This window comes from Saccopteryx leptura, chromosome 2, assembly GCF_036850995.1.
Source record: "Saccopteryx leptura isolate mSacLep1 chromosome 2, mSacLep1_pri_phased_curated, whole genome shotgun sequence".
Lineage (NCBI taxonomy): Eukaryota > Metazoa > Chordata > Mammalia > Chiroptera > Emballonuridae > Saccopteryx > Saccopteryx leptura.
Window position 1 is genome coordinate 259,482,940 of NC_089504.1, and position 26,229 is coordinate 259,509,168.

Genomic DNA, 26,229 nt, shown 5'->3' on the forward strand with positions numbered 1-26,229 from the left:
TGTAATGCTCTATGAACCCACGGTGTTTTGTATTTGTGAATAAATGTAATTGTCATCTTTTGATAAGTTCATTAATAAATTATGAATTAGAAATCTAGAAGGGATGACTTTATTCTCTCAGATTTGGTTCCTGGGGACCTATGAATTAAACTTGACAGAAGGGAAGATTAACAGTAGAAAAGGCAATTTTTTTATTGATGTTAATATTTTTACATAAATGGAGACTTCATAGAATGGAAGTGAAAACCCAAAAAAGCAGTTAGAGCTGGGGACTTATGTATCATTTTAACAAAGGGCAGTAAGTTGTCGAAAGGTGACTAAAAGGAGAAGGGGCTTGGGGCTGCTGGAGTGTCAAGTCTGGGAAGGTGACTGGGAAATGGATGGGGGAGTAATGGTAGATAGGGGTTGTAGAGGGGGCACCTTCCCAAATGGAAATTGCTTTTACAAAGGAGAAGTTTATGCCCTGCTTTGGGCAGAAAGCAAGAGCAGAAAACTCCTCCAATGTCTGCTGCTTCTCAGTTGCCTTTAGCTCAAAAGAATCCTTCTGTCAAAGTGGCATATTTTGCGTTGGCGTGTTCTGATCCCCTTCAGAAACATAAGAATGTGAAACCCTTTTAACCCTCTTGTCTCTCAGATTCATGGATGCTACTTTATAAAACTGATTGATGAAGTCAAATAAAATATGTTCTAGTATATAATTAACTCTTTTTCAATAGTACAAATGTTCCTGTACTTTCTCATGCCTCCTGACCATCCAGAGTACGATCGTACATGTGTAAGACAACATTAAAAAAAGGCAAATGTATGTTCTTCTTGTTTCCGTATATTGGTTATCAAACAAACATGATTTTAAGTTAATAAAACTTTTATTTTATTTTTGGAAAAAAAAAATGCACTCCCAGGGGTTAGCGAGCATGAAAAATACTCACTACTCAAAGGTTTAATACTCATACATCAATACCTATAACGATGAGACACTGTTGGGCAGGTAAAATATATTATGCTCACTTTGTTAAAGATGGTGCTACCCATGTGGAAGCCCGTTGCCCAGGTGATATTAATGTGTGTTGGGGGCGGGCTGTGGGCAGGCAGGATTCTTGTAGCCTGGGGCTTGGTTTTAGAACTAAGCCTTTCCCACTCTTTTTGATGTGGCGTGGTGCAATCCCATCATGCCTCAAATAAATGACTTTGTATTAGAGACTTCCCTAATTTGTATATATATTGGATTAAAGGTTTTGATTTCTGCAACTTAAAGTGGGGCAGACCAGGAGCTTGCTCTCTCTGTTCCTGAGATTAGCATTAGACCATAGAGCAGGTTGGAGAGCAGAGTAAGGCCACGTGGAGAAGAGGAGAGGCAGCCAAGATGGTGGAGTGCTGAACGAGAAGCCAGTTAGTGCAGAGTTTGTGTAGAGAGAAGGAGATGGGGAATGTTGGGCAGATAAAATGTATTATGCTCACTTTGTTAAAAATAGGCGCTGCCCACGTGAGGCCGTCGCCCAGGTGATATTAATGTGTGTTGAGAATCCTTGTAGCCTGGGGCTTGGTTTTGGGATTAAGCCTTTCCCACCCTTTTTTGATGTGGGGTGGTACAATCCAATCATGCCTCAGAGAAGTGACTTTGTATTAGAGACTTCCCTATTTTGTATATTGGATTAAGAGTTTGGATTTCTACACTATAAAATAGGGAAGGAGCTGGAGCTTGGGCTCTTGGTTCCTGAGATTATCATTAGAAGAGAGAGTAGAGCCAGCAGCGGAAGGAGGCCACGTGGAGTAGGCCAGGAGAAGCAGCCAAGATGGCGGAGTGCTGAGTGAGATGCCAGTTTGTGTAGAGTTTGTATCTGGGATAAGGAAGGAGATGGGGAACTGAGGAGAATAAGGCTGGTGAGCTAGAAACCTTTGATTCTAGGAAACTCGGATAAGTCAGTAGCTTTGTGAGCACTGAATGTGACGGGGTTTTGGAGCCCAGAGTGTATGTTTTACTTGCCCGCCTGGTGCAAGCTAGGATAAAAGACTATGGCCCACCAGTTTTTGGCTCCTTTGTTTCTTTACCGACTGTCCGAATCCAATGCGAACCTGCATGGGCCGGGCTACTGTGATGGTGGCCCTGGCCTCGGCTTCTGGCTTTACAGGGAACAAAGGAGAATGAGGCTAGTGAGCTAGAAACCTTTGAGTCTAGGAAGCTCGGATAAGTCAGTAGCTTTGTGAGCACTGAATGAGTGGGTTTTGGAGCCCAGTGTGTGTTTTTACTTGCCCGCCGGGTGCAAGCTAGGATTAAAGATAATGGCTCACCAGTTTGTGGCTCTGTTGTTTCATTACCGTCTGTCCGAATCCAATGCAAACCTGCATGGGCCAGGCGGCTGTGATGGCCGTGGATACTGGCTTCACAGACACCAAAAGGGATTGCTCACCAACTGATTTGTGATTTTATAATTTTAAGAGTATTTAATATCAAAACATCAAGTTGTATACCTTGAATATATACAGTTTCTGTCAGTTACATATCAATAAAACTAAAAAACAAAAAGAATATTTAAATGTTCTGGTTGTCACATTTGAAACCATGTTAGTTTAAAATAAAAAATAACCAGAAAAAAATAAGTGTTCTGATTGTAATCTATGAGGCCAAGACCTCGTCAAAGTAAAAAGAGTTCACAGATATTAATGACTCATTTAGTGATAATTTTCAGTAGGATCTGAGACAACATCAGCAGCATCTGAAAACAAACTATTTTAAAAAATCTAATGGTTAGAGGTCAATTTGGGATCTTTTTTTAAATCTCCCCATAATTTTAAGTTACTATATATCCATGGTTTTCAACTCAGGGCAGTTTTGCTCCCAGGGGTCATTTGGCAATGTCTGGAAAATTCTAGGTGTCACAATGTTAAGGGATAGATATTACTAGTATCTATCATGCAGAGGCCAGTGATGGTGCAAAATATCTTTAAATACATAGGACAGCTCCCTACAAAAATAAAATTACTCATCTCAAAATGTTAATAGTGCCAAGGTTGAGGAACTTTTCTATTTTTGACTCTCTAACTCAATGAAAAGAGTTTAGAATTTGTAGTGTCTACTCAAGTTTAATTCTGGTAGGTCTCGAGAACAAAATGGAAAGCCATTAAAACTCTTCTCTTAACCATGTGTATCATTACAGACTCTTGTTTATATTTGGCCTTTTATTCTGTCAGCCAGATTTTCACAATGGATTCTTGAGTTTGGTCTGGGCAATTTAACCACTATGGGAAAACAAACAAGGGAAAGCACTAAAAAGAGCCTCTGCTGGTATTGTGTCTGAATGAGCAGGTTTACAAATTGATTCTTTCATAGATAATAGTTCTCATCCACATAATGCTTCAAAGTGGACTCATGGACTGTTAAGCCAGAACTGAACCAGTCATTCAGTCCAGTGTTGTTTTAAAATAAAATAAGAAGCTGCCTCAGTACAGTGACTGGCTGCAGAACCAGCACAAGGCATGATTACAACCTAAGCAGTGGAACTTTCTTCGTGGAGATAAGATATTTCTCACACTTCCAGGTTCTTTTCAGTGGCTCATTTGTTAAAGCCGGCCCTCACTTTGCAGTAAGCTTTGCTAAGTGTGAACTTTAGGTAAACTCAGGGAGGAATTGGCATGTGAATAGGGGATTGGCAGTTTCAATACTAGACCATTTACCAACTTGCGACATGATATTTAAAATGAGGAAGAGGAGAGATGAAGGCTTGGGTGGGGAATTTTCCTTGAGTCCTCAAAATAATAGACCTGTATTCCACTTCCTATCTTTTCTTCCTCACAACAGTTGAAATTCTACAGTAATTTTCCTTTCAGTTACTTGCCTTTTTCCTTTTTAAAAAATTTCCATTATTATACCTAATAAATTAAACAGCCTCCCTCCTCTTTGCTCATTGAGTTGATATAGTAATATCTGTAAAAAGAGTTATTGCACAATATTGACATTAAAGAACAAATTTTTCAGGGATCTAGTAGTTTAAGCAAAGTCATGAAGCTGTAGCTTTTCTAATTTCATGTTACATTAAGTAAAAAAAAAAAAATTAAGTACAAACCAGGGTTCTGGCATACACTAGGGGTTTGGGGGAAATAACTATTGGAGAAAGAGAGCTGTAGAGGTCACTGTTAGTAGCAGTAATTGGAGTATCCTGATCTGATTTAATTTGAAATATGCAAAATAGGCTGTAATGATCACTATTTAAATACCAGTGTGCTAAAGTACCACCTCATGTGGTAGTAGTGGAAAACAAAACGTTCAACCACTACTGCAAAAGTCATTAAACTTCTCTTACAGCCTGGTTAACAAGTTATTGCTTTTCCCTTTTTGCTTTTCAAATGCAATTTCCTAATTTTACATTCAGTTTTTCTTTCTTCTGAAAACCTGCTAATTTTATGTATAGTACTTTAGACCTACAGAAGGGAATGTTGCTTAGCAACCACCAAAATAACTAATAAACCTATATTCAGAAAAAACTTGAAGGACTTATTTATTTTAAATTTATAAATTTCCTCCTTTTTTTCCCCCAAATTTTATTTATTTATTTCAGAGAGAGAATAAGGGAGGGGGAGAGGGAGAGAGAAATATTGATTTGTTATTCCACTTATTTATACATTCGTTGATTTTTATATGTGCCCTCATCCAGGATCAAACCTGCAACTTTGTCATATCAGGACAATGCTCTAACCCAGTGGTCCCCAACCCCCAGTCCACAGACTGGTACCGGTCCGTGGGCCATTTGGTACCGGTCTGCAGAGAAAGAATAAATAACTTACATTATTTCCGTTTTATTTATATTTAAGTCTGAACGATGTTTTATTTTTTTAAATGACCAGATTCCCTCTGTTACATCCGTCTAAGACTCACTCTTGACACTTGTCTTGGTCACGTGATACACTTATCCGTCCCACCCTAAAGGCCTGTCCGTGAAAATATTTTCTGACATTAAACCGGTCCGTGGCCCAAAAAAGGTTGGGGACCACTGCTCTAACCAACTCAGCTGCCTAGGCAGGGCATATATATTTCTTTATTGACCGTTAAAACCAAGAGGAAGTTGTTTCACTTTGAATTTATTCTAATTTCTGAATTTTAAGAGTTCATACGTGTGCTATTTGTGGCAAAAAACCAAAAACCAGAAATGAAAAAACTGTATATTTAATGTGAATGTCTCTTTTACCTTATTATCTTTGTAGTAACATTGCTTTGTATTTAGCATTTGCTTTAGTTATTTTTTTCTAACACCATACCCTGTCAATGACAGGTACTGGGTAAGGACATGTTTTCTGATTCATTGAATACAGAATTCTACATTATTGCTTTTCAATGCCAAGAAGCTGTTTTCTTTAGAGGAAATAGGTTTAGGAGAGGGAAATACTTAGAGATTAAAATGAAATGTTTGGCCTGACCAGGCGGTGGCGCAGTGGATAGAGCGTTGGACTGGGATGCGGAGGACCCAGGTTCGAGACCCCGAGGTCTCCAGCTTGAGTGTGGGCTCATCTGGTTTGAGCAAAGCTAGGACCTAAAGTTGCTGGCTTGAGCAAGGGGTTACTCGGTCTGATGTAGCCCCATGGTCAAGGCATATATGAGAAAGCAAGCAATGAACAACTAAGGTGTCACAATGAAAAACTGATTGATGCTTCTCATCTCTCTCCGTTCCTGTCTGTCTGTCTGTCCCTATCTATCCCTCTCTCTGACTCTCTCTCTGTCTCTGTAAAAAAAAAAAAAAAAAAAAAAAAGGAAATGTTTGATATTTATCTGTAAAGGTTCTATTTTTTGGTTGCTGACCCAGAAGTCTATGAGAAGTCATCTGAGATAAGCGCTCTGGGGTAGGAAGTGGTGCTGTGGACATTGTAGTGTCCTACAAGACTCCTGTCACTCGCTCTCAGCCTGTTCCCTGGTCGGAGGTTTCAGCCTTCCTGCTACCACATAGGAGGCTTTATTATTATCTAATCTCAGACCCATTTTCTTCATTGTGCTTCTGTTCAGTTGCCCTGGGGCAAAGACAAACTACCTGTAATTTGCTTACTGCTCTCTCAGTATTCTGTAGTGTTGTAAAGTTAAAGACCACTTCTCCAAATATATTAATAATAAAAAGAGCAGGAGCAGCTTGTGTGACTAAGTGGTAAGGCTGTCCGTGTTAGTGAGAAACCATGTGTGCTTTCAAAGCAACCTTTGTTGTGGAATGAAGCCCCTTTCCGGAGTGGCTGCTTTAGAATTCTATCGTAAAGAGGCTTTGGGCATATTTATAGCTTATTTTCTTTCACAGTAAAGAACTCCTGGAATGTCATCTTGTATAATGGTTAATTACCCCCTATCCATTTCAGAGGTGGTTTTTATTTTTAATGAAATATTATCAGTAAGATGTTACCCTAACATTTAAAAAAAAATACTTTCTAAAGCAACATTGAATTACTGATAGCTGTAATACCATACTAGAACAATTACCTACAATTGGCTAATATAGGACTTACCGTATTTTTCACTCCATAAGACTCACTATTCCCCCCCAAAAGTTGAGGGGAAAATGCCCATGCATCTTATGGAGCAAAAAATACGGTATTTTATTAAATATTTTAACACACCATTTGGTTCAGAATATTTTTTTTCTTATTTTCCTCCTTAAAACCCTAGGTGTGTCTTATGGAGCGAAAAATATGGTATGTGTAAACTTTGATCTGTGAAACCATCTGTGTTCATTTATATTGCCAATCCTTGTATAAAGAGATTAACATAAAGTAACTGGAGTTAAGTTTGAAGATGTATACTTAGTAAGTTTTATGAAGATAGTATGTGCTAAATAATCATATAGTTTAATTTTTATTTATTTATTTTTTACAGAGACAGAGAGTGAGTCAGAGAGAGGGATAGACAGAGACAGACAGACAGGAACGGAGAGAGATGAGAAGCATCAATCATTAGTTTTTCATTGCGCGTTGCAACACCTTAGTTTTTCATTGATTGCTTTCTCATATGTGCCTTGACCGCGGACTTCAGCAGACTGAGTAACCCCTTGCTGGAGCCAGCAACCTTGGGTTCAAGCTGGTGGGCTTTTCCTCAAGCCAAATGAGCCTGCACTCTAGCTGGCAACCTTGGGGTCTTGAACCCAGGTCCTCTGTATCCCAGTCCAATGCTCTATCCACTGCGCCACTGCCTGGTCAGGCTAATCATATAGTTTAGAGCAGGGGTCTCAAACTCGCGGCCCGCCGAACAATTTTGTGCAGCCCACAGACTAATCCACGAAGTTCAAAATATTTTGGATAAAATTAAGTAAGCCTAGGGGCCTACTTGTATTTTTCATTTCTCTAGCATCCTAGCTAGATATTAGCTTAGTTAACAGCAGTTGTGATGCGAACTACAGTTTCTGGTCGTTTTGTGACACTGAGTAAACTGCATGTACGATTGTGCTTGTTGTACTGATTTTTTTTTGTTTTCAACTGCAGTGAGAAAAGTGTTGCATAACAGTTGCCTTTTGTAGACCTAGTGCAGCCCGCCTAATGGCTGTGATCTTGCTCTGTGGCCCACATGCTGAGTTGAGTTTGAGACCCCTGGTTTAGAGCAAAAATAATTCTTTAAGAGGTGTGTGTGTGTGTGTGTGTGTGTGTGTGTGTGTGTGTGTGTGTGTGTGTGAAAGAGAGAGAGAGAGAGAGAAAGAGAATCGGGGGAAGAATGGAGAGAAGGAAAAGAAAAAAATGTTGTGGTTGAAGTTTTAACTCTTTGAATATTAACATATTAGTATTAAGACCATTTTACTGTTCAGTTTCTCCAGGGCAGAAAGAAATGCACAGATTGTTGATAGTGAGTAAAAGGGTGAAGGCCACTAGTTACGAATGCTTCAGTTTGTGTTTCAAGTGCACACGAGACATTTTATTCTTTATAAAGTTTAAATAGAACTTTTTGCTTAAAATTGAAGTTTATTTAGCCAGCCTTAAGAGTCAGTTTTTCAGTAACATTTGTGTAGGAAGCTATCCTGTATACATGAGAACAGAAAACTTAAAGTGTAGAGAAAACATTTGATAACAAATTTTCAAATGCTGAAACTTTAATCTACTTTAGCTCTTAATTTTAACTTACATTGGCTAGTCATTGTACAGAGGTAATTACAGATAATATCCACCAACTAGTCATTAATTAGGGTTTTTCTTTTGTTCATTGTTTTTGTACTCTTTGGAATAAAGATACCAGTAAGTAGTGAAGTGTCAAAGAACTACTTGGCCATTAGGAGAAACAAAAGGAATTATTATTTACAAAAATTACAATTCTCCATGAATTTTTATAAATATTTAATACATATTTTATTCAATTTTACTATCTACTTATATAAGATTGCTAATATATATAAATATGACCCTACTCTAAGCTTTTTGTTTTACCATTGAAAGGGTTCAAACAAACCTCCCCCAAATAGACCACTTTGGCATGTGATGGATTGAGCTGAAGGCATTGAAGATCTAGCAGATTCAATAAAAACTTCTACCGCCCTGGCCGGTTGGCTCAGTGGTAGAGCATCGGCCTGGCGTGCAGGGGTCCCGGATTCGATTCCCGGCCAGGGCACACAGGAGAAGTGCCCATCTGCTTCTCTACCCCTTCCCCTCTCCTTCCTCTCTGTCTCTCTCTTCCCCTCCCGCAGCCAAGGCTCCATTGGAGCAAAGTTGGCCCGGGCGCTGAGGATGGCTCTGTGGCCTCTGCCTCAGGCGCTAGAGTGGCTCTGGTTGCAACAGAGCAACGCCCCAGATGGGCAGAGCATCGCCCCCTGGTGGGCATGCCGGGTGGATCCCGCTTGGGCACATGCGGGAGTCTGTCTGACTGCCTCCCTGTTTCCAACTTCAGAAAAATACAAAAAATAAAAAAATAAAATAAATAAAAACTTCTACCTCTTCTTTAACTACCTAAAGCAGGGGTCCCCAAACTATAGCCTGTGGGCTGCATGCGGCCCCTGAGGCCATTTATCCGGCCCCCACTGCACTTCCAGAAGGGCCACCTCTTTCATTGGTGGTCAGTGATGCAAAGCACGGCGTTACTCACGTACAGTACTACTTCCGGTGACGCGGAACGCATGCATCATGGCTCTGGAAGCACGTCATATCACTTGTTACAGCTAGCAGTGACAAATATGGAACTGGACATTGACCATCTCATTAGCCAAAAGCAGGCCCATAGTTCCTGTTGAAATACTGGTCAGTTTGTTGATTTAAATTTACTTGTTCTTTATTTTAAATATTGCATTCCCATTTTGTTTTTTTACTTTAAAATAAGATATGTGCAGTGTGCATAGGGATTTGTTCATAGTTTTTTTTTATAGTCCGGTCCTCCAAAGGTCTGAGAGACAGTGAACTGCTCCCCTGTGTAAAAAGTTTGGAGACACCTGACCTAAAGAAATTTGAATAAGGGGCCTGCCCCAGAAAGAGAGTTATTTCCAGAGATAACTTTTTATCTGAATGATCTTTGTGTATGTCAGGACAGACTTCTAATGACCAAACCATCTCTTCTACCCTCCTGTGAATAACCCTTCTCCCCTTTGAAGCCCAGTCTGGGGTCCCATTTCTTAGCTCAGGATGTTATATAAGCCTCCACTGCCCAATTTGCCCTCCAATCCCATATCTATGAGGCCCCTGTACATATATACCATATTTTTCACTACAAAAGACACACTTTTTTCCCCAAAAAGTGGAGAGGAAAATGCCCGTGCGAAAAATATGGTATTTTATTAAATATTTTAACACACTATTTGGTTCAGAATATTTTTTTTCTTATTTTCCTCCTTAAAACCCTAGGTGTGTCTTATGGTCAGGTGTGTCTTATGGAGCAAAAAATATGGTAATTAAATTTAGTTTTCTCCTGTCAGTCTGTTTTTTAATTCTATCAGCTCCAGTTCCATCTGTAACAGTGGAATCAATGTAATTATTAGACCAACCAAAAGAATGAGAGAGAATAAATTTTTGCTCCTTATGCCATCATTTTAATAATAGGTACATGTTGGTCATTGTAGTATTACAAATCATAATCTCACATTACATTTGTAAAGCCAGTAGCCACGGCCACCATCACAGCTGCCTGGCCCATGTAGGTTTGCATTGGATTCGGACAGACGGTAATGAAACAATGGAGCCAAGAACTGGTGGGCCATTACCTTTAATCCTAGCTTGCACCCGGCGGGCAAGTAAAATCACACACTGGGCTCCAAAATTCACTTGCATTCAGTGCTCACAAAGCCACTGACTTATCCGAATTTTCTAGAATCAAAGTTTTCTAGCTCACCAGCCTTATTCACCTCTGTTCCCCATCTCCTTCTCCCTGCACAAACTCTGCACTAACTGGCTTCTCCTTCAGCACTCCACCATCTTGGCTGCCTCTCCTCTCCTCCATGTGGCCTTGCTCCGCTCTCCTCCCTGCTCTCTGCCCTCCTCCTAGAACACAATCACTCTTCCCCCAGAATGTGATCTCTCTTCCTTTTAAAACCTTTTGGCGCAAAAGCCTTCCCCCAACACATATTAACATAATCACGCCCATCCCAAGCAAGAAGGGCAACTAATATCATCACCTGGACGACAGGCTTCCATGTGGGCAGCACCATCTTTAAAGAAGTGAGCATAATATATTTTATCTGCCCAACAACATTGCATACTTCAAAGTCTCCACAAATGCATGCTAAGTTGAAAGTAAAACAGTAGCTGTGTAGCAGTTTTGAACATTTAAAATTTATATTTAAAACCTGTATTGAAGATTTTAGTACAATAAGACAACATTAATAAGGAATGAGTAGCTAACAATTTTAGAAATTGACACCTGCTTGTTTAGCTTTTCATTCTTACATATATTTGGTTAACCAATAAACAGGTCTTTTTTACCTAAACATCTGAAGGTTTTCTGAGATCCCAAATGGACATTTTATTTATTTATTTATTTATTTATTTATTTGAGAGAGAGAGAGAGAGACAAACAGAGAGAGAGACAGGAAGGGAGAGAGATGAGAAGCATCAGCTTGTGGTTGCAGTACATAGTTCATTGATTGCTTTCTCATATGTGCCTTCGCCTGGGGCTCCAGCCAAGCCAGTGACCTCTTGCTCAAGCCAGCAATCTTTGGGCTCAAGCCAGTGACCTTGGGGTCATGTCTCTAAGCCCATCTCAAACCAGTGACTCTGTTCTCAAGTTGGTGAGCCTGTGCAGCAACCTCAGGGTTTCGAACCTGAGTCCTCAGAATCCCAGGTCAATACTCTATCCACTGTGCCACTGCCTGGTCAGGCCCAGATGGACATTTTAAATAAGAAAGATGTATTACAGAATATGTATGTCCTTAGGTCTAAAGGTGGTCATCTTATTAGAATTTATGACTGAAGGCAAACCCATGGGCAGCTATTAGGCACCAATATTATCTCTTAAATTTGTACTTAATTTGAAGAATAATTAGAGTATAAGGATTTTGGCTATTTAATAATCTTTATGATATTGGGGAGATATGCTGATACTTCATGACCATTTTTAAACCTGAAATGACCACCTTTGGGGGTAATATTTTAAACTGAACATAAAAAATAAACTTATTGAAATGAATGAAACTAGAATGCTCTTGGGCATTGCTACCCCATCTACTATGATCACTGTTAAAAAATTAAGGCCTTTTGCCTGACCTGTGGTGGCGCAGTGGATAAAGCGTCAACCTGGAAATGCTGAGGTCGCCGGTTCGAAACCCTGGGCTTACCTGGTCAAGGCACATATGGGAGTTGATGCTTCCAGATCCTCCCCCCTTCTCTCTCTCTGTCTCTCTCTCCTCTCTCTCCCTCTTTGTCTCTCTCTCTCCTCTCTAAAAATGAATAAATAAAATAAATAAGAAAGAAACTATGCTAACACCCACTCTCTACTGTTTAGCCATCTTCTCCCTAATATTTTAAAGAAAAAAAAATTAAGGCCTTTTTATTATTTGTCTATTAGTCTATTAAGCAATTTACTATTGTTCTTAATGCAAACAAAACGCCAGTTCTGAACACCATGGCAGCCACCATTGACAGAGCATTCTGGATGCTGCCTCCTTAGTCCTGAGATACTTTCCATTGTAGCAGTCTGCTCATATGTGCATTGCACTTGTCGGCAGTTTGCCTCCAGTCTTTTTTATTGTATTTGCAAATGCCTTATTAATAATACTGTTAGATGCAGTGTGAGTTTATAGTTCATATTTTCAATATATAAGGATATAACATTAAAGCAATATAGTAAGAGAAGAGAAAGGCAGAGTTCAGCTTCAGACATTTAAAGCTATTTCAGGATCTCCAAATTCAATTCACTTTCTTCTCTCTTGCATCCAATTTATAATGAACCTGTTTTGGTGGGGAAAAGAAAAACAAAACCTTTGTAATCAATCACACATTTCAGTTTAATCATGGCTCTGATTTCCTACTAGTGGTATGACCTTGAACTGAAACTCTTAGGGCCATGATTTTCTCTTCTGTAAAATGCAGATGATAAGGCCTGACCTGTGGTGGCGCAGTGGATAAAGCGTCGACCTGGAAATGCTGAGGTTGTCGGTTCGAAACCCTGGGCTTGCCTGGTCAAGGCACATATGGGAGTTGATGCTTCCAGCTCCTCCCCCCTTCTCCTTCTCTGTCTCTCCTCTGTCTCTCCCTCTCCTCTCTAAAATGAATAAAAAAAAATGCAGATGATAAGACCAGCTTCACAATATTGTAAAAAATAAAAGAGATAATGTAGTTAAACCTCCACCCCAGCACAGTAGATGTTAAACTGTGTTACTTCTGTCCTCCTTCCCCTCCACCCCTCATTAAACTCACTTGATATCCTTGAAATGCTGTGGATTACAGTTTTATAGGTCAGTTCTAATCCTCCAGATAAACTGCTGTTCACCATTGCCTAGGATATTTCCTTGACTCTAAAATACAAATGAACAGTGGAAAATTTTATTATAATATAGTTATAAAAAAAAGGATTATGTATTTCACATGATAACCCATAGTAACTGTTGATCAGGTTACAACAGATGAATATCATTATACAACAAATGCTCTCTTTGTTCTCTGTTCTTGACACAATGGCTCAATTTTAATAAGAGGTAATTGATTAAACTGTTTGCATTGTAGTCAGGAAACTGGAGAGGGCAGCTCAACTAAGGAGACCCCCCCAACAACTCTCTCTCTCTCTCTCTCTCTCTCTCTCTCTGTCAGCCTTTCCCCTGCTCTAACCCATCTCAATTATTTCTAATAAAGCCAGATCTGGAGAGATTTCATTGATTAGGGAAATTGATAGAGGCTTGGAGTTGTGATTCCTTTTACTTCTCCCTCCTGGGTGTTTAAGAACTGGACAGGGCATTAGGAAGTGGAGGCTCTGACCATGTTCTTGTCCACCGAGAACACCCCTCCACATTGTCTCTAAAGGCTACTACAGTTCCTTCTTCTCTTGGCTTTTGGCAGATGATCCCATCCCTCTAGACAACATTTTCATACTGATGATAATGGCAACTAACATTAATCAAATGCTTTATAGAAACAGGGAACTTACTGAGGGCTTTTACATGCATTATCTTCTTACTCCTCATAATAATAACAGTGCTTTTATTTTCTCATTTTATGAATGAGAAAACCAAGGGTGAGGCAGCTTAAGTAATTTGCTCGTGGTCACACAGCTAGCATATGGCAGTCAAGTATCCAGCCAGGTTATTCTGAACTCTGGAGCCCATGTGTGGACTATTATACCACATGTCCGTCCTCTGAGGAGAGAGATGAAGGCTAGAAAGGCAGAAACCCTGCAGTCTGTAATGACTGCCCTTGGCTTACACTCAGTATATTCCAAATTTGTTGACCTGATATTTGAAACCCACCACAGGCTGATTCGAATCTTCCTTTGAAACCTTACCTCCTACTGTAGCCAACATTAATTCATCATTCTGGACAGGCTAAGATAACTCTCCCTGTAAAAAATTGTTCCACTTTGCCTGTCCAAACCTAGCCTACCTTTTCCATGCAGACTTGCCCATCTGCAGAGAGTCTCCATTCTGCTACATCATTGTATTGCTCCGTGTGCATTCCTTGGCAGAGAGTGTACTGTGTTGTGTAAGCTGTGTGTGTGGAGGAGATATCAGTATTTCAGAAGCAGTAGAGTTTGACACACTCTGATTCTCGGTATATGTTTACTTTCTTCCTTTCTCATCTCTGGTGAGCACTTCGAGCTGGACACACCTGTTTTTGAATTCTGTCAGCTTCATTTCTAGCTGTAAGAATTGAATCAGATCACTAAACTTTTGCACACTTCAGTTACCACATCCATAAAACGGATAATTATAGTGCTAGCTCATTTACTTATTGTGAAGATTCAATGAGATGCTATGTCTAGGACATAGTGAATGCTTACTAAAGATTCTTGTTTTATAAAAGAATTTTTAGTATATATTGTCATTACTATGTTACTATATTACAAACTTGAGATCACCCCTCATGCACATAACAGGCATTTAGTAAATGCTATCAGTTATTTTTTTTTTAATTTATTTCTTTATTTTTATTTTTTTATTTTTCTGAAGTGAGAAGCGGGGAGGCAGAGAGACAGACTCCCGCATGCACCCGACCAGGATCTACCTGTCATGCCCATCTGGAGCATTGCTCTGTTCCAACTGGAGCCATTCTAGTGCCTGAGGCAGAGGCCACAGAGCCATCCTCAGTGCCCGGGCCAGCTTTGCTCCAGTGGAGCCTTGGCTGCGGGAGGGGAAGAGAGAGACAGAGAGGAAGGAGAGGGGGAGGAGTGGAGAAGCAGATGGTTACTTCTCCTGTGTGCCCTGACTGGGAATTGAACCCAGGACTTCCACACGCTGGGCTGATGCTCTACCACTGAGCCCAACCAACCAGGGTCACTGTCAGTTTTGTTTTGTTTTTTTTAATTGAGATATAATTCACATACCATCAAATTCAAGTTTTAACTGCAGGATTTTCTCCAAGTCTGCCACTGCAAGCTGTCTCATGTGACTGGCTACAGGAACCCAAGGGCACCCAGGAAAGGGAAGTATCCTCTGGACTCACCAGCCCAGCAGGAAGAACTTGAGATAAATGAACATTTGGATGAAAACCAGTTTGCACTTCTTTGCTGTTCCCTAAACTCACCTTCTGATCATGTGAAAAAATTAATCTAAAATATCATCCATGTGGCTTGATTTGATTATTACTAAATTTTTAAAAATTACTGAATGATTTAGAAATTAGGTAGTTATTTGTAATTATGATTCAATTGTGTATCCTTAGAATGTTAAATTTTATTTATTTATTTATTATTTTTTACAGAGACAGAGAGTCAGAGAGAGGGATAGATAGGGACAGACAGACAGGAACGAAGAGAGATGAGAAGCATCAATCATCAGTTATTCGTTTCGACACCTTTGTTGTTCATTGATTGCTTTCTCATATGTGCCTTGACTGTGGGCTTTCAGCAGACGGAATAACCCCTCATTCAAGCCAGCAACCTTGGGTCCAAGCTGGTGAGCTTTTGCTTAAGCCAGATGAGCTCACGCTCAAGCTGGTGACCTCGGGGTCTTGAACCTGGGTCCTCCGCATCCCAGTCTGAAGCTCTATCCACTGCACCACTGCCTGGTCAGGTGTATCCTCAGAATGTAACAAGATAAAGCATGACTCATGTTTTTAGGTATGTCAGAAACCATCCTCATTTTGAGAGATAACAAGTATCAGTGAGTGCTTAACAGGTCTTGAAACACTTTTGTTTCCTTAGGTAGAGTTTAAGCTACTGTGCTGTTTGAAAACAAAATTCAACTGAGTGAATTTTAAGTATCTTACTGGCTTTATTGAAGGATTCATGAATCAGGCAGCATGCAACCCAGCAGAGAGAAAAGTAGCTCTGAGGGAACAGTACAAAATGAAGGACTTGCATAAGCAGAAGGAAGCAAGACAAGAAGGATGCACTAGGCAGAATAGAAGAGCGCATTGGTTATTGCAAGGTCATTCTCCTTTAGGGGACGGCTGGGTCTATAGGCAGGTGGCCTAACTAGTGCTGGCCGGGAGGTTCCTGACTGAATGGTTTAGGATTCTATTTCTGGGAGAGCTGAAACGTGAATGACCTTGTATTTGGTGACTTGGGGGTGGGGCTAGCATACTTGCCTCCGTTTTGGGTCCTGTTGTCTTGTTTTTAGCAGTGGGCTGTGGATTTACAGTTACAAATGAGGTAAAAGTTGAACTGTGAAAGAAATTGCAGCTGCTCTTTCAGGGCGTGGAATCTACCTCACCTTCGTTCTTTGTAGTGAGATTCAAATGAGGAAGTAAGATACCCAGTATAACTGCAAGTATACATGTCCCCCAGCTATTCTTAGTTTAACTCCAGGGATTTTTTTTCTTTTTTGAGAATGTTTTTTCTACGGTTTTGAATTTGCCTAGCAATTGCTAGGAAAGATAGGAAAAGATAATGAGCTAAATGGCTAGGATTTGACATAAGAATAATGGTTTTCTTTATTTACCTTTCATGGTTTTAAAGAGAACTAAGATTTCACTTATCTATTACTGTTTGCCTTTTTTCCCTTTTGTAGAAACTAAGTGTGTATTACTGGACTATTCTGAAATCTAGAATATTCTGAAAAGCTTTGTTCTCTTGATACTTCTATGATTTCTTATTCTCATTTTATCTTTGGGCTTTATAATGTGCACTCCTAAGTGTAAATAGAAACCTACTTGGAATATTTGTTTTCCATGACTGACAAAGTACTTGTATAATTTTGTCTTTCTTATAGTTCTTTATCTTTTTGTCAATACCATAAACATGTGATGATCTCTTAATACTGAGTCATTTATACTTCATGAATGTTTATTTATATTGAATTATTTAGGAAGATGTGTAAAGATGGTCACGTGTGATGATGGTACTGGTAATGTTGGCTCTTGGTTCTTGTGTTTTGCAAAGAAGGAATTTATGGAGCCAAGAACTCTAGCACAAGAGGAAGCTTATTTAGCATTAAAAGAAAAACTACACTAGAAGAGAAGATTTGAGTGGACTGCTCAGAGAGCTGCCTTGGCCTTTTAGAAAGAAAGTCACAAAGGCAGAAGAAGTGAGCCAGCTGGGCTGTGTGGGCTCAGGAAACAAGTTACAGAAGCTAAAGAAAGGCCCATGGCGACAGGTTAAGGGGGTGAGGCCAGGACAAGCTGCCACTGCCTGCTGCTCCCCTGGTTGTAAGTCTCTTGGGGGCCTTTATTAGGAGAAAGCAAGCAAAGATGCATGCCTGAAGAAAGAAGACATGGGCATACTCTAAAGAGAGAATGCAATGAGTCCTTTGTCTTAAGGGTTTATCTTTTTTCTAAGGGCAGTAATTTTAGAGAAGGTCTCAGGAGAGGATCTCAAGAGGATATTTATCAGCTCTCCAGGTGTGTCCTATAATATGCTGATCCATCAAAATGAGCAGATAGGGTCAGGGTCCTGGTCTGGACTGGTTGGTCAGTGCTGGGGGTCGTTTGTCACTGCATCTGATCCTGATGCCAGCCATGGCATTGCGTTGTATGGTTTTGCTGCTTTTCTGGGCCTGGAGCTGAAACACAGCTGAGGCCTATCTCTGTTTAACCAACACTTGGTCTCTGTAGTCAACAGACCCGAGGCTTTGTTCCTAAGATGATTTGATGTTGATCAGATTCTCATTGTCCCGAGGGCTTAATGCCTACCAGAGTGGTGGGGCAGGGGAGAAGGTGGCAGGTAGTCAGGGTGCTGGATGAGGCCACTTGGAATCAGCTCTGTCTCAGTTTCCCCAGTCCATTTGCTAGTGATTTTCACACCTTCTTACTGTCCTGCCTCAATGAGACAAGGGCCACTGAAGAAGGAAGAACAGAGTCTCCACAGGGCTCCACCTGTCCCTGTGGGGGACATGAGACCTCTCTGTCCTCTAGACCAGTGGTCCCCAACCCCTGGGCAGCAGACTGGTACCAGTCTGTGGGCCATTTGGTACCAGTCCGCAGAGAAAGAATAAATAACTTACATTATTTCCGTTTTATTTGTATTTAAGTGTGAACGATGTTTTTTTTTCTTTTTTTTTTTCTTTCTTTTTTTCCAAAGCCAGAAACGGGGAGGCAGTCAGACAGACTCCCAGATGCACCCGACTGGGATCCACCCGGCACGCCCACCAGGGGGCGATGCTCTGGCATCCGGGGCGTCTCTGTTGTGACCAGAGCCACTCTAGTGCCTGAGGCAGAGGCCACAGAGCCATCCTCAGCGCACGGGCCAACTTTGCTCCAATGGAGCCTCGGCTATGGGAGGGGAAGAGAGAGACAGAAAGGAAGGAGAAGGGGAGTGGTGGAGAAGCAGAGGGGCGCTTCTCCTGTGTGCCCTGGCCGGGAATCGAACCCGGGACTCCTGCACGCCAGGCCGATGCTCTACCACTGAGCCAACCAGCCAGGGCCCGATGTTTTATTTTTTAAAAATGACCAGATTTCCTCTGTTACATCCTTGTAAGACTCACTCTTAATGCTTGTCTCGGTCACATGATACATTTATCCATCCCACCCTAAAGGCCAGTCCGTGAAAATATTTTCTGACATTAAACTGGTCCGTGGTCCAAAAAAGGTTGGGGACCACTGCTCTAGACCATATTTCTGTCCTCATGGCTTTGTCCTCCTTCCCATCCTGTCCTGGTTTTATGGCTGTTTGGATGAAAATGTTCAACAGGTAGAGCCTGAGGCCGGGGAAGAGGGCCTTCACAGCCACTCTTGCCTCTGCTCTGGGGAGGTGAGATCATTGTGTAATGATGTGTCACCATTCTAATGCATCTGCTGCTTTGACTGGTGTATAACAGAATACTACTTAGAAACCCCTTTGCTATGCTGCTGCAGAATACAAATAGAAAACCCTTCACATCTTATTCAGGTTTTTCTTGAGTTTTGTTTTGTCTGTTTTCAAATTCGACACTGGAGGTTAAGTCTCCTTTTTGAGCAGGGCGGTTTGTTAGACCCCCGCTCACCCGGTATGACCCAGCTGTGGCTTTGTTCAGAATAACCCGAAAAACGACTGTCAGGGCAAACTCAGCTGCCTGAGTAAACGTTTTGTGTGTGAAAATCTTAAAACAGTGCTTAAAAATCACTGGAGATGTTAGTTCTTAAAATTGTAACTTAATGAGAGCTAGAGGCTTTTGAAAATTATTTTGTAGCTGGTTTGGCCTCTGAATAGAGAGACTGTAAATATTAACTAATAATAAGTGTAACAACTGATGTTAATTCCTCTTGTATAGGGAAACAAGTTGTTACTAGAAAATCCAAAGAAGGATACAAGGTAGTCTGTGTTTGTTGGGTCACACTGTAGTATCTTTGGGTGGTACCTTCTTAACACCTGAGATTAATATTGCCCTTAGTTTTCATCCTGATAGAGATTAAAAAGGCATTTTCACCTTCACCCCCCCCCCCCAAAGAAGCCTATGTAGTGGAGTGGAGGGAAACAGACGCATTGCTCTTGACTCTTTCTCAGCACCTGTGAAAACCTCAGGTCTGTTCCATCCCTCTCATTTACATGACCACGAGGAAACGGAAACCTAGGGACAGTGAATGACTTGCCCTGGGACAGACAGCAGGCAGCTCTTGCTTGAACTGGGGGCCATCTGTTGGTTGCCACTGATGGCGCTGTTGTCTGCACCCCTTTGATATACAACCCTCTCCTGGTAAATTTTAGGCCACCACACCCTTGAGTCTCAGGTAATTCCCCACCCCCACACCCTTTTTCAGTGGAGTCGCCTGGTGTGAGGTAGGTTTCTGCAGAAACAACCCTGGGAGATCACTGGGTCTCAATTCTCCAGAAGGTAAAAGGGTGACAAAAGTGTCCTGCCAGGGAGCAGAGGACAGTGTGTGAACAGGACTCTGTGAAGGTTTCTGAAGTTAGGGAGGGGATTGTAGCTGTTATTTCTTAGACCAGAGAAAATGTTTTTAGGAAAGGAGAAAAAGCCAGTACAAAGACAGTTCTTTAAAATAGATTACCTGTTTTCAACAGATATGCTTTTTGTGGGGACCACAGTATACATTTCATTTCATGAGAAAAGAGGCATTTGAACTTTTCTCCTTTGCAGACTCTGACAGTGAAGTATGGAGGAACATTTTAAGGGTGGCAGAATGCAAAGGCTGCAGATCAAACTGGAGGGAGTCCTTGCTCTAGCAAATGTGTGCGCTGTGCTGTCATAGAGAACCTTTTGGATTTAGGAATGAAATATTCTTAATCTAGTCATTTTGGCTAATTAAAATAATCTTTTTAAAGGTAATTGGATGCTTTTAAAAAATACCTAATTATTTATTAAAAACCTTGTGGCATTCTAAAAGGAATGAATTACTTGTAGTTGCTAGCTTCTATTGGTCTATGTGATTTTAAAACTATTTTTACAGACTTATTTAAAAAAAAAGTTTTATACTCTGATATCCCTGATTCCTTAAATGTCTTGTGAGTTGAATACACAGCACCTAGACTATTTAATGTTGTTTTCCTGGTCTTTTTTTCCCCTTTGGATTATGAATGTTCTTAAGCAAGAAGATCACCTACCGTTACACTAATGCGCTCTCTGGGGTGCATTGACAACTAACTGCATAGGCGCGGTTATAATTCTTGTTTGCCCCTGGGCGGTTGCCAGCAGGGAGTAGGGCATTGTGGGAAGTGGTTTCTTTACCTTCCACAACAGGTGTCTTTGTCAGTGCACCTTATTCAGATATCAGTGTGGAACACTGAGTCACTGCAGCAGGGAGAAGTATGAAAGCAGGAGGATTTGCTTTCACATCTAGAAACTGGTGCTGCAAGATAAGTCTTAAGTCTTCTGGTGTTCGTGAGTGCATGGAGAGGGTCACGGAGTCCTCGAGCGTGCTTCTGAAAAGATAAAAACTCATTTGAAAGGTATGAGCTGCCCGACGCCTTCGAGTACCTTGTCTCCTGATTACCATTTAATTTTTTACCTGGTTAGTCAGCATTAAAGGAAATGTGCTGGGAACAATTTTTAACGAAAATAATGCTTAAAAGACAAAGCTGCATTGTAGGAAAAAATAGGAAGTAAAATTGCTTTACCGGTTCCAGCAAGGGTCAGACACCGTTTGAAGCTGTCTTAATCTCGGGGATTTATTTAAAGTACTGCATTTGCTGTTTAAATAAGCTTCTTAGACCTGTTTCTGTTTCCTAACAGTAAGTGTTTTTCCCCTTTCCTTGCTGCATGTTTAATCTAGAATGCTATAGCAGTTGCAAAACTCCCTAATCGTAATTAAATGAAACAGGGTGCTATTTAACTAATCATGTTAGTCTAAGTGAAGGTACTTTAGGAAAACAAGGGAAAATAGATACTATAAATCTCATCCTAAATGTGGTTTTCTGAAAAACAAACTTATACAAGATAATACTGCTATTGGTAGTAAGGACAAAAAATTGCAACCACTGTCTATCTTGATTGTACAAAAACATAGCCAAATTGATTTCTAATTCTAGCAAATAATAGTTCTCATTTGCAGTATCATGATCTGTTAAAAGTAGAGAAGATAATAGCTTAATTACAAATATTGGAAAAACAACTTTTAGAGGAGCTTTGTCTCCCCCCCCCCCCCTTATTTACTTAATATCTTTTCCATGGAATTAGCATACGTTATATTTCCTGGTAATTAGGCAACCTTGTCATGCTAATCATGGGCAGATTTCAAATTTTTCACCTAGGCACACTGAGGTTCATTTAAAGTCACCAGCTGTACTTAAAAAAAAAAACACCACTTCTGGTGGCGAAGGCACCACCAGATCACGGCAATCTGCTGATTCGGAAAATTAAAAGAAAACTCTAAACTTAAAGATACAAGATAAAGAGAACTTTTTTCTATGGGAGAAAAGAAGTCAGTTTAGAAATGAAACCCTTGTGTTGCTTTCTGAATAACAACAGAAAGCTAAGTTCTCTAAGAATTCTGTTTAAAATATTTATATTTTGTGTGTGGTGTGGTAAAGAGGGGAAATTATTATTCATTGATATTGCAGTCCCTGTTTCATTTTGGTATTTTTGTACTTTTTTTTTAACAGAATACTCAGAGGGGGGGAAAGGATCATTTTTTCCCCCATACTTCAGGAGATAATTTTTAACTGCACCAAGACTGCTATAAATTCTGAAACACTAAAGGTCTCTATCTATTACCTATAAATGTGAAAAAATAAGCAGTGAGAAAATCCACTTCTCCAAGAAGAAGAATCTTGACATAAATAACACTGAAGAAGATAAACTTAAAATTTTTCTAATTGCCAAGAGTATAACATAAATCCATTTTTAAAGTTTTCCCCTATAGAATGTTTTCAGCTAGGAAACTTTTCTTGATTTCTTTTTTGAAGTTTAAAGAAGATTGCCAAAGAGTGAATTTTCCAGCTTCTGTGGTAAGAGTGCAGAAGGTGTTTGCAGTGTGCACTTCCCCGTAGATAAGAGACCTCCTTTCCGTGCTCTCCGGGGGTGACCAGCTAGACCAGCCTGTGGTCACAGCTGTTGTCTCCTTTCGTTCCTTCTGGATCTTTGACAGGTCACCCCCTTGCACTCAGGTGGGGGCGTGCACTGGCACTGAGCTGCGGTAGGATTTTCCCTGGACAGCCTGGTCTGGAGCCGGGCAGCAGCTGCTTCTGTGGGAAGGCCCGCCAGCAAGATGATGGAAGAAGTCTCCATTATGGTGGCCTATGACGCCCATGTGTTCAGCCAGCTGCATGACGAAGACTTCCTCACTAGTCTGGTGGCCATCAGCAAGCCCAGGTCTATGGTAGGTGATGCCTGGCACGGCTCTGGGGCTGGTTTTTTCTTTTCTAAGATAGTTCTTCTCTTCCTACGGCAATTGAGGCATAGCTTCTGGGAGTTAAAGTAAAAGTGTTGCCCCTGGCTTTGTGTTATGGGCCACAGCCAGGGCTGCGGCTTTCAATGATTTATATACATAACCAAACATTCACACCTTAGTAGAACGTTTGAAGGTGTTAGAAGTATAACTTAGGTTAATGCTCTCCTGGGCGTGAGGTTGTGGGTGTTTCATAGCGCCAAGCACCACTTTGCCCCACATATGTGGGTGTTTTCTTTATCAGACTTGAAATTTAAAAGAGGTGATGGGTACAGCCTTTTGGAGATGATACTTAGCTTTGGTTCATCTGGAAAAGTTTTACTAAAATTGTGCTAAGGTAAAATATTTATCATTTGCCTCTGATTTCATATTGAATGATTTGCTTTGTCTGAGATGAACCCCTTCAATTGTAAGAAAGAGATACTCAGGTTTTCTACAGTAAAAAGCAAGTTGCTTCTCCATTTGATTTATTACTGCACAGTGAAATGTTACATTCCTGCTGACACAGTAAACCCTCTGGGTTTAGGTGGATGATCACAGGGGCAGTTAGAAGTTTTCTTAGTACAGGGTTAATTAAGTATCTTTCTGTACTTGGACTTCATTTCATAATGTGAGGTATCTTGAATCCTTAAATGGTAAAAACCCCATTAGGTATAGTGGTTTTGATATAGAAACTGAACTGTTTATTATTCTTAAGTAGCCCTGTGGCCTTCTGACACTTTTATAACTATTTTTTTTTCTTTTCTGAGAAAGAGAGACAGGAAGGGAGAGAGATGAGAAGCATCAAATGGTAGTTGTGTCACTGTAGTTGTTCATTGATTGCTCCTCATACATGCCTTGACTGTGGGACTCAATCCAAGCCAGTGACCCACTTGTTCAAGCCAGTGACCTTTTGGCTCAAGCTAGCAATCTTGGGGTCGTATTGATGATCCCACCCTGAAGCTGGCAACCCCACAAATCCAGCTTACACCAGTGACCGGGAGTTTTCAAACCTGGATCCTTAGCATCCCAGGTTGACACTCTTGTCTATTTACTGCACCACCACCAGTCAGGCATCTTCTGATATTTTTGATAGAGACTCATAGTATAAAATACATTTCAAGTCATGCACATAAAACTGAAAGAAAATTTGAGTAAACAAATTTACTACATGTGATGTATTCAGGTTTTTTTTATTGTATGTAATTGTGTAAAGGCTAATTATGAGTCACTAAATTGATTTCAGAAATGTCTTGATCCACACTTTTAAAATATGTGGCTATATCCTATTGATTCTTTAAAAATGAATGCTAGTGCAAGAAAATTGCAGGTCCTTTTAGACAAGTCACAGGTAAGAAAAAGGATAAGGAAGCCAAGCAGAATGTGTTTTGTCATTCGGATCACACACACACACACAATAAGAAATTGCCCAGACCAACATTGTATTTATTAAGATAAACTAAACTAGACTCTCCACTAGCAGAACTTTAGAACTTTCAAATTCCTGCATGAATAAGTTAGTTTGTGAGGGGAAAATACAGAATAGTCAGAATGACTCCAAGAACATTTAGCAAGGTGCCTCCTTGGACACAACATTCCTGCCTCTCCTTATACTCAACAGATTACTCTTCTTTGGTTGTTTGCTGGCTGAAATTAACTGGCTTGCATTTTGAGGCAAAACTGTGGCCTCCCACATCCTATCCTCCCCCCCCCCATCGCCTCTTCTTCCCTCATCTTCTCCTCCCCCATCCTCTCCTCCTCCTCCCATCCCCTCCTCCTCCCCCATCCTCTTCCCCTATCCCCTCCTCCTCCCACATCTCCTCCTCCTCCCCCCATCCTCTCCTTCTTCCCATCCACTCCTCCTCCTCATCCCCTTTTCCTCCCCATCTCTTCATCCCCCATCCTCTCCTCCCCCACCCTCTCCTTCCCATCCCCTCCTCCCCATCCCCTCTTCCTCATCCTCTCCTCTTCCCCCATCTTCTCCTCCTCCTCCTTCCATCCTCTCCTTCTCCCCCTATCTCCTCCTCCTCTCCCCTATCTTCTCCTCCTCCCACCTCCTTTCTGTACCCCAGGGATCTTTAAATGCCCCCGAGCCTCCCAGAGTAGTAGGCTGAGGAAGGGACCCTGAAACTTTCCTCTGTCTTGCCTAAGTGGAATGGCCAGCATTCTTCTGTCAGCTTAACCATTTCTGGTTTTTATACCTGGCCAGTATAAATAAAAGGAAAATATTATACCTACTACATTTCTTATGCATTCCAAAGGAAGCTTTAAATATGTATTTAAATTCAAAATGTATGATTGAATGTTTGAACAGAGAATAAGACTAATAACCAATACTCAGTCAAGCTTGATTACTTCAGATTAAATGTTAATCTATATCCTGAATTATTTCAACTTTTTAATCTCTAAAGTGGTTATGAATGGAACATTGCTTTTTGATGTATGTTAGTAGAGGCTAGTAATATTACTATTATAAACATTTTGGGGTTATTATAATGTGCTGATATAAATAGAATTCTTTCCTTCAAAGACCTCATAGTCAAGTAAAAGAGAGAAGCAAAGTAAATATTTACAGGCGTGATAGTTGCTATCACAGGGTAGATCGAAGTGGGGAATAATTACCACTGATTGAACCGTGTGGACAGTCTTCAAAAGGTTATGATGAAAACACGTGAGTTAGATTTTGGGTTTTTTCTTCCCATCAGTCCCCCACTCAATCTTAGCTGTCACAATCAGACAGACAGTAAGTACAAAGCCCCTTTTCCTTGGATCTGCACTGGAACCTTAACACCTAAGTTAGACTTTGAAGGCTGACCGGGTGTTTGGCAGCCAGTGGAGGGAGTAGGGCCTTTCTGAGCGGGAGGGGGGCTTTCTTTGGGGGCTTTAACGTTACACAGTCCTCAGTTCAAGTTTTACACTGTGACTTACTGGTAAATTACTGAATTCCTATAAGGTTCGCTATCCTCGTCTGAAAAGTGAGGGGCGTGGCACTACCTTGCTGGATTACGGTGAGGACTCAGTGAGACTCTTGTAAAATATTTAGCACAGAGAATACACTTACTAATTGTCTTTACCTCTAACAAGGGAAGGGCCTTTTAAACTGTTTGAATAAGGCCTGAAGGAAGGAGTGGGCTAAGTAGATAAGGAACAATAGGGAAGTGAAAGAAAGGGTAAGTGAAAGAAAGGAGAACATGGATTAGTTGGGTTACCCTGGCAAACTACAATACTTTGATTAGACAGTCACTATCAGGATATCAGTTCTACAGGGAACTGGAAGGCTTCTGCCCTGAAGATGCTATAGTGGGTCTAGGTTGAGCCTCAGGATGGTGGGAAGGCAATGTAGAATCAGTAGGAAGAATGTATATGGGCCAAACCATCAGCTGAGTAAGTGTATCCATTCCTGTAGCAGTAATCTGGCAGCGATGGACAGACAGGGGCCACGTTACCATGGGAAAAAGTGTAAAGGGCTTTACCACAATG

General features: G+C 40.8%; 1 protein-coding gene across 10 annotated transcripts in view; it reads left to right on the plus strand.

Moving 5' to 3' along the window:
• RABGAP1L (RAB GTPase activating protein 1 like) overlaps positions 1–26,229 on the plus strand; it is a 551,348-nt gene that overhangs the window by 461,673 nt on the left and 63,446 nt on the right. The window contains exons 1-2 of one of the 10 annotated variants that reach the window (XM_066371559.1): positions 20,615–20,833; positions 22,471–22,701. The exons of 6 other annotated variants lie outside the window; for them this stretch is intronic. In XM_066371559.1, coding sequence (XP_066227656.1) covers positions 22,591–22,701 — 111 coding nt within the window. In that variant the 5' untranslated portion in view covers positions 20,615–20,833; positions 22,471–22,590. Of the gene's footprint in view, positions 1–20,614; positions 20,834–21,099; positions 21,116–22,470; positions 22,702–26,229 lie in introns of those variants that run through there. 3 more of the 10 variants (XM_066371556.1, XM_066371557.1, XM_066371558.1) reach the window with 3 other exon arrangements.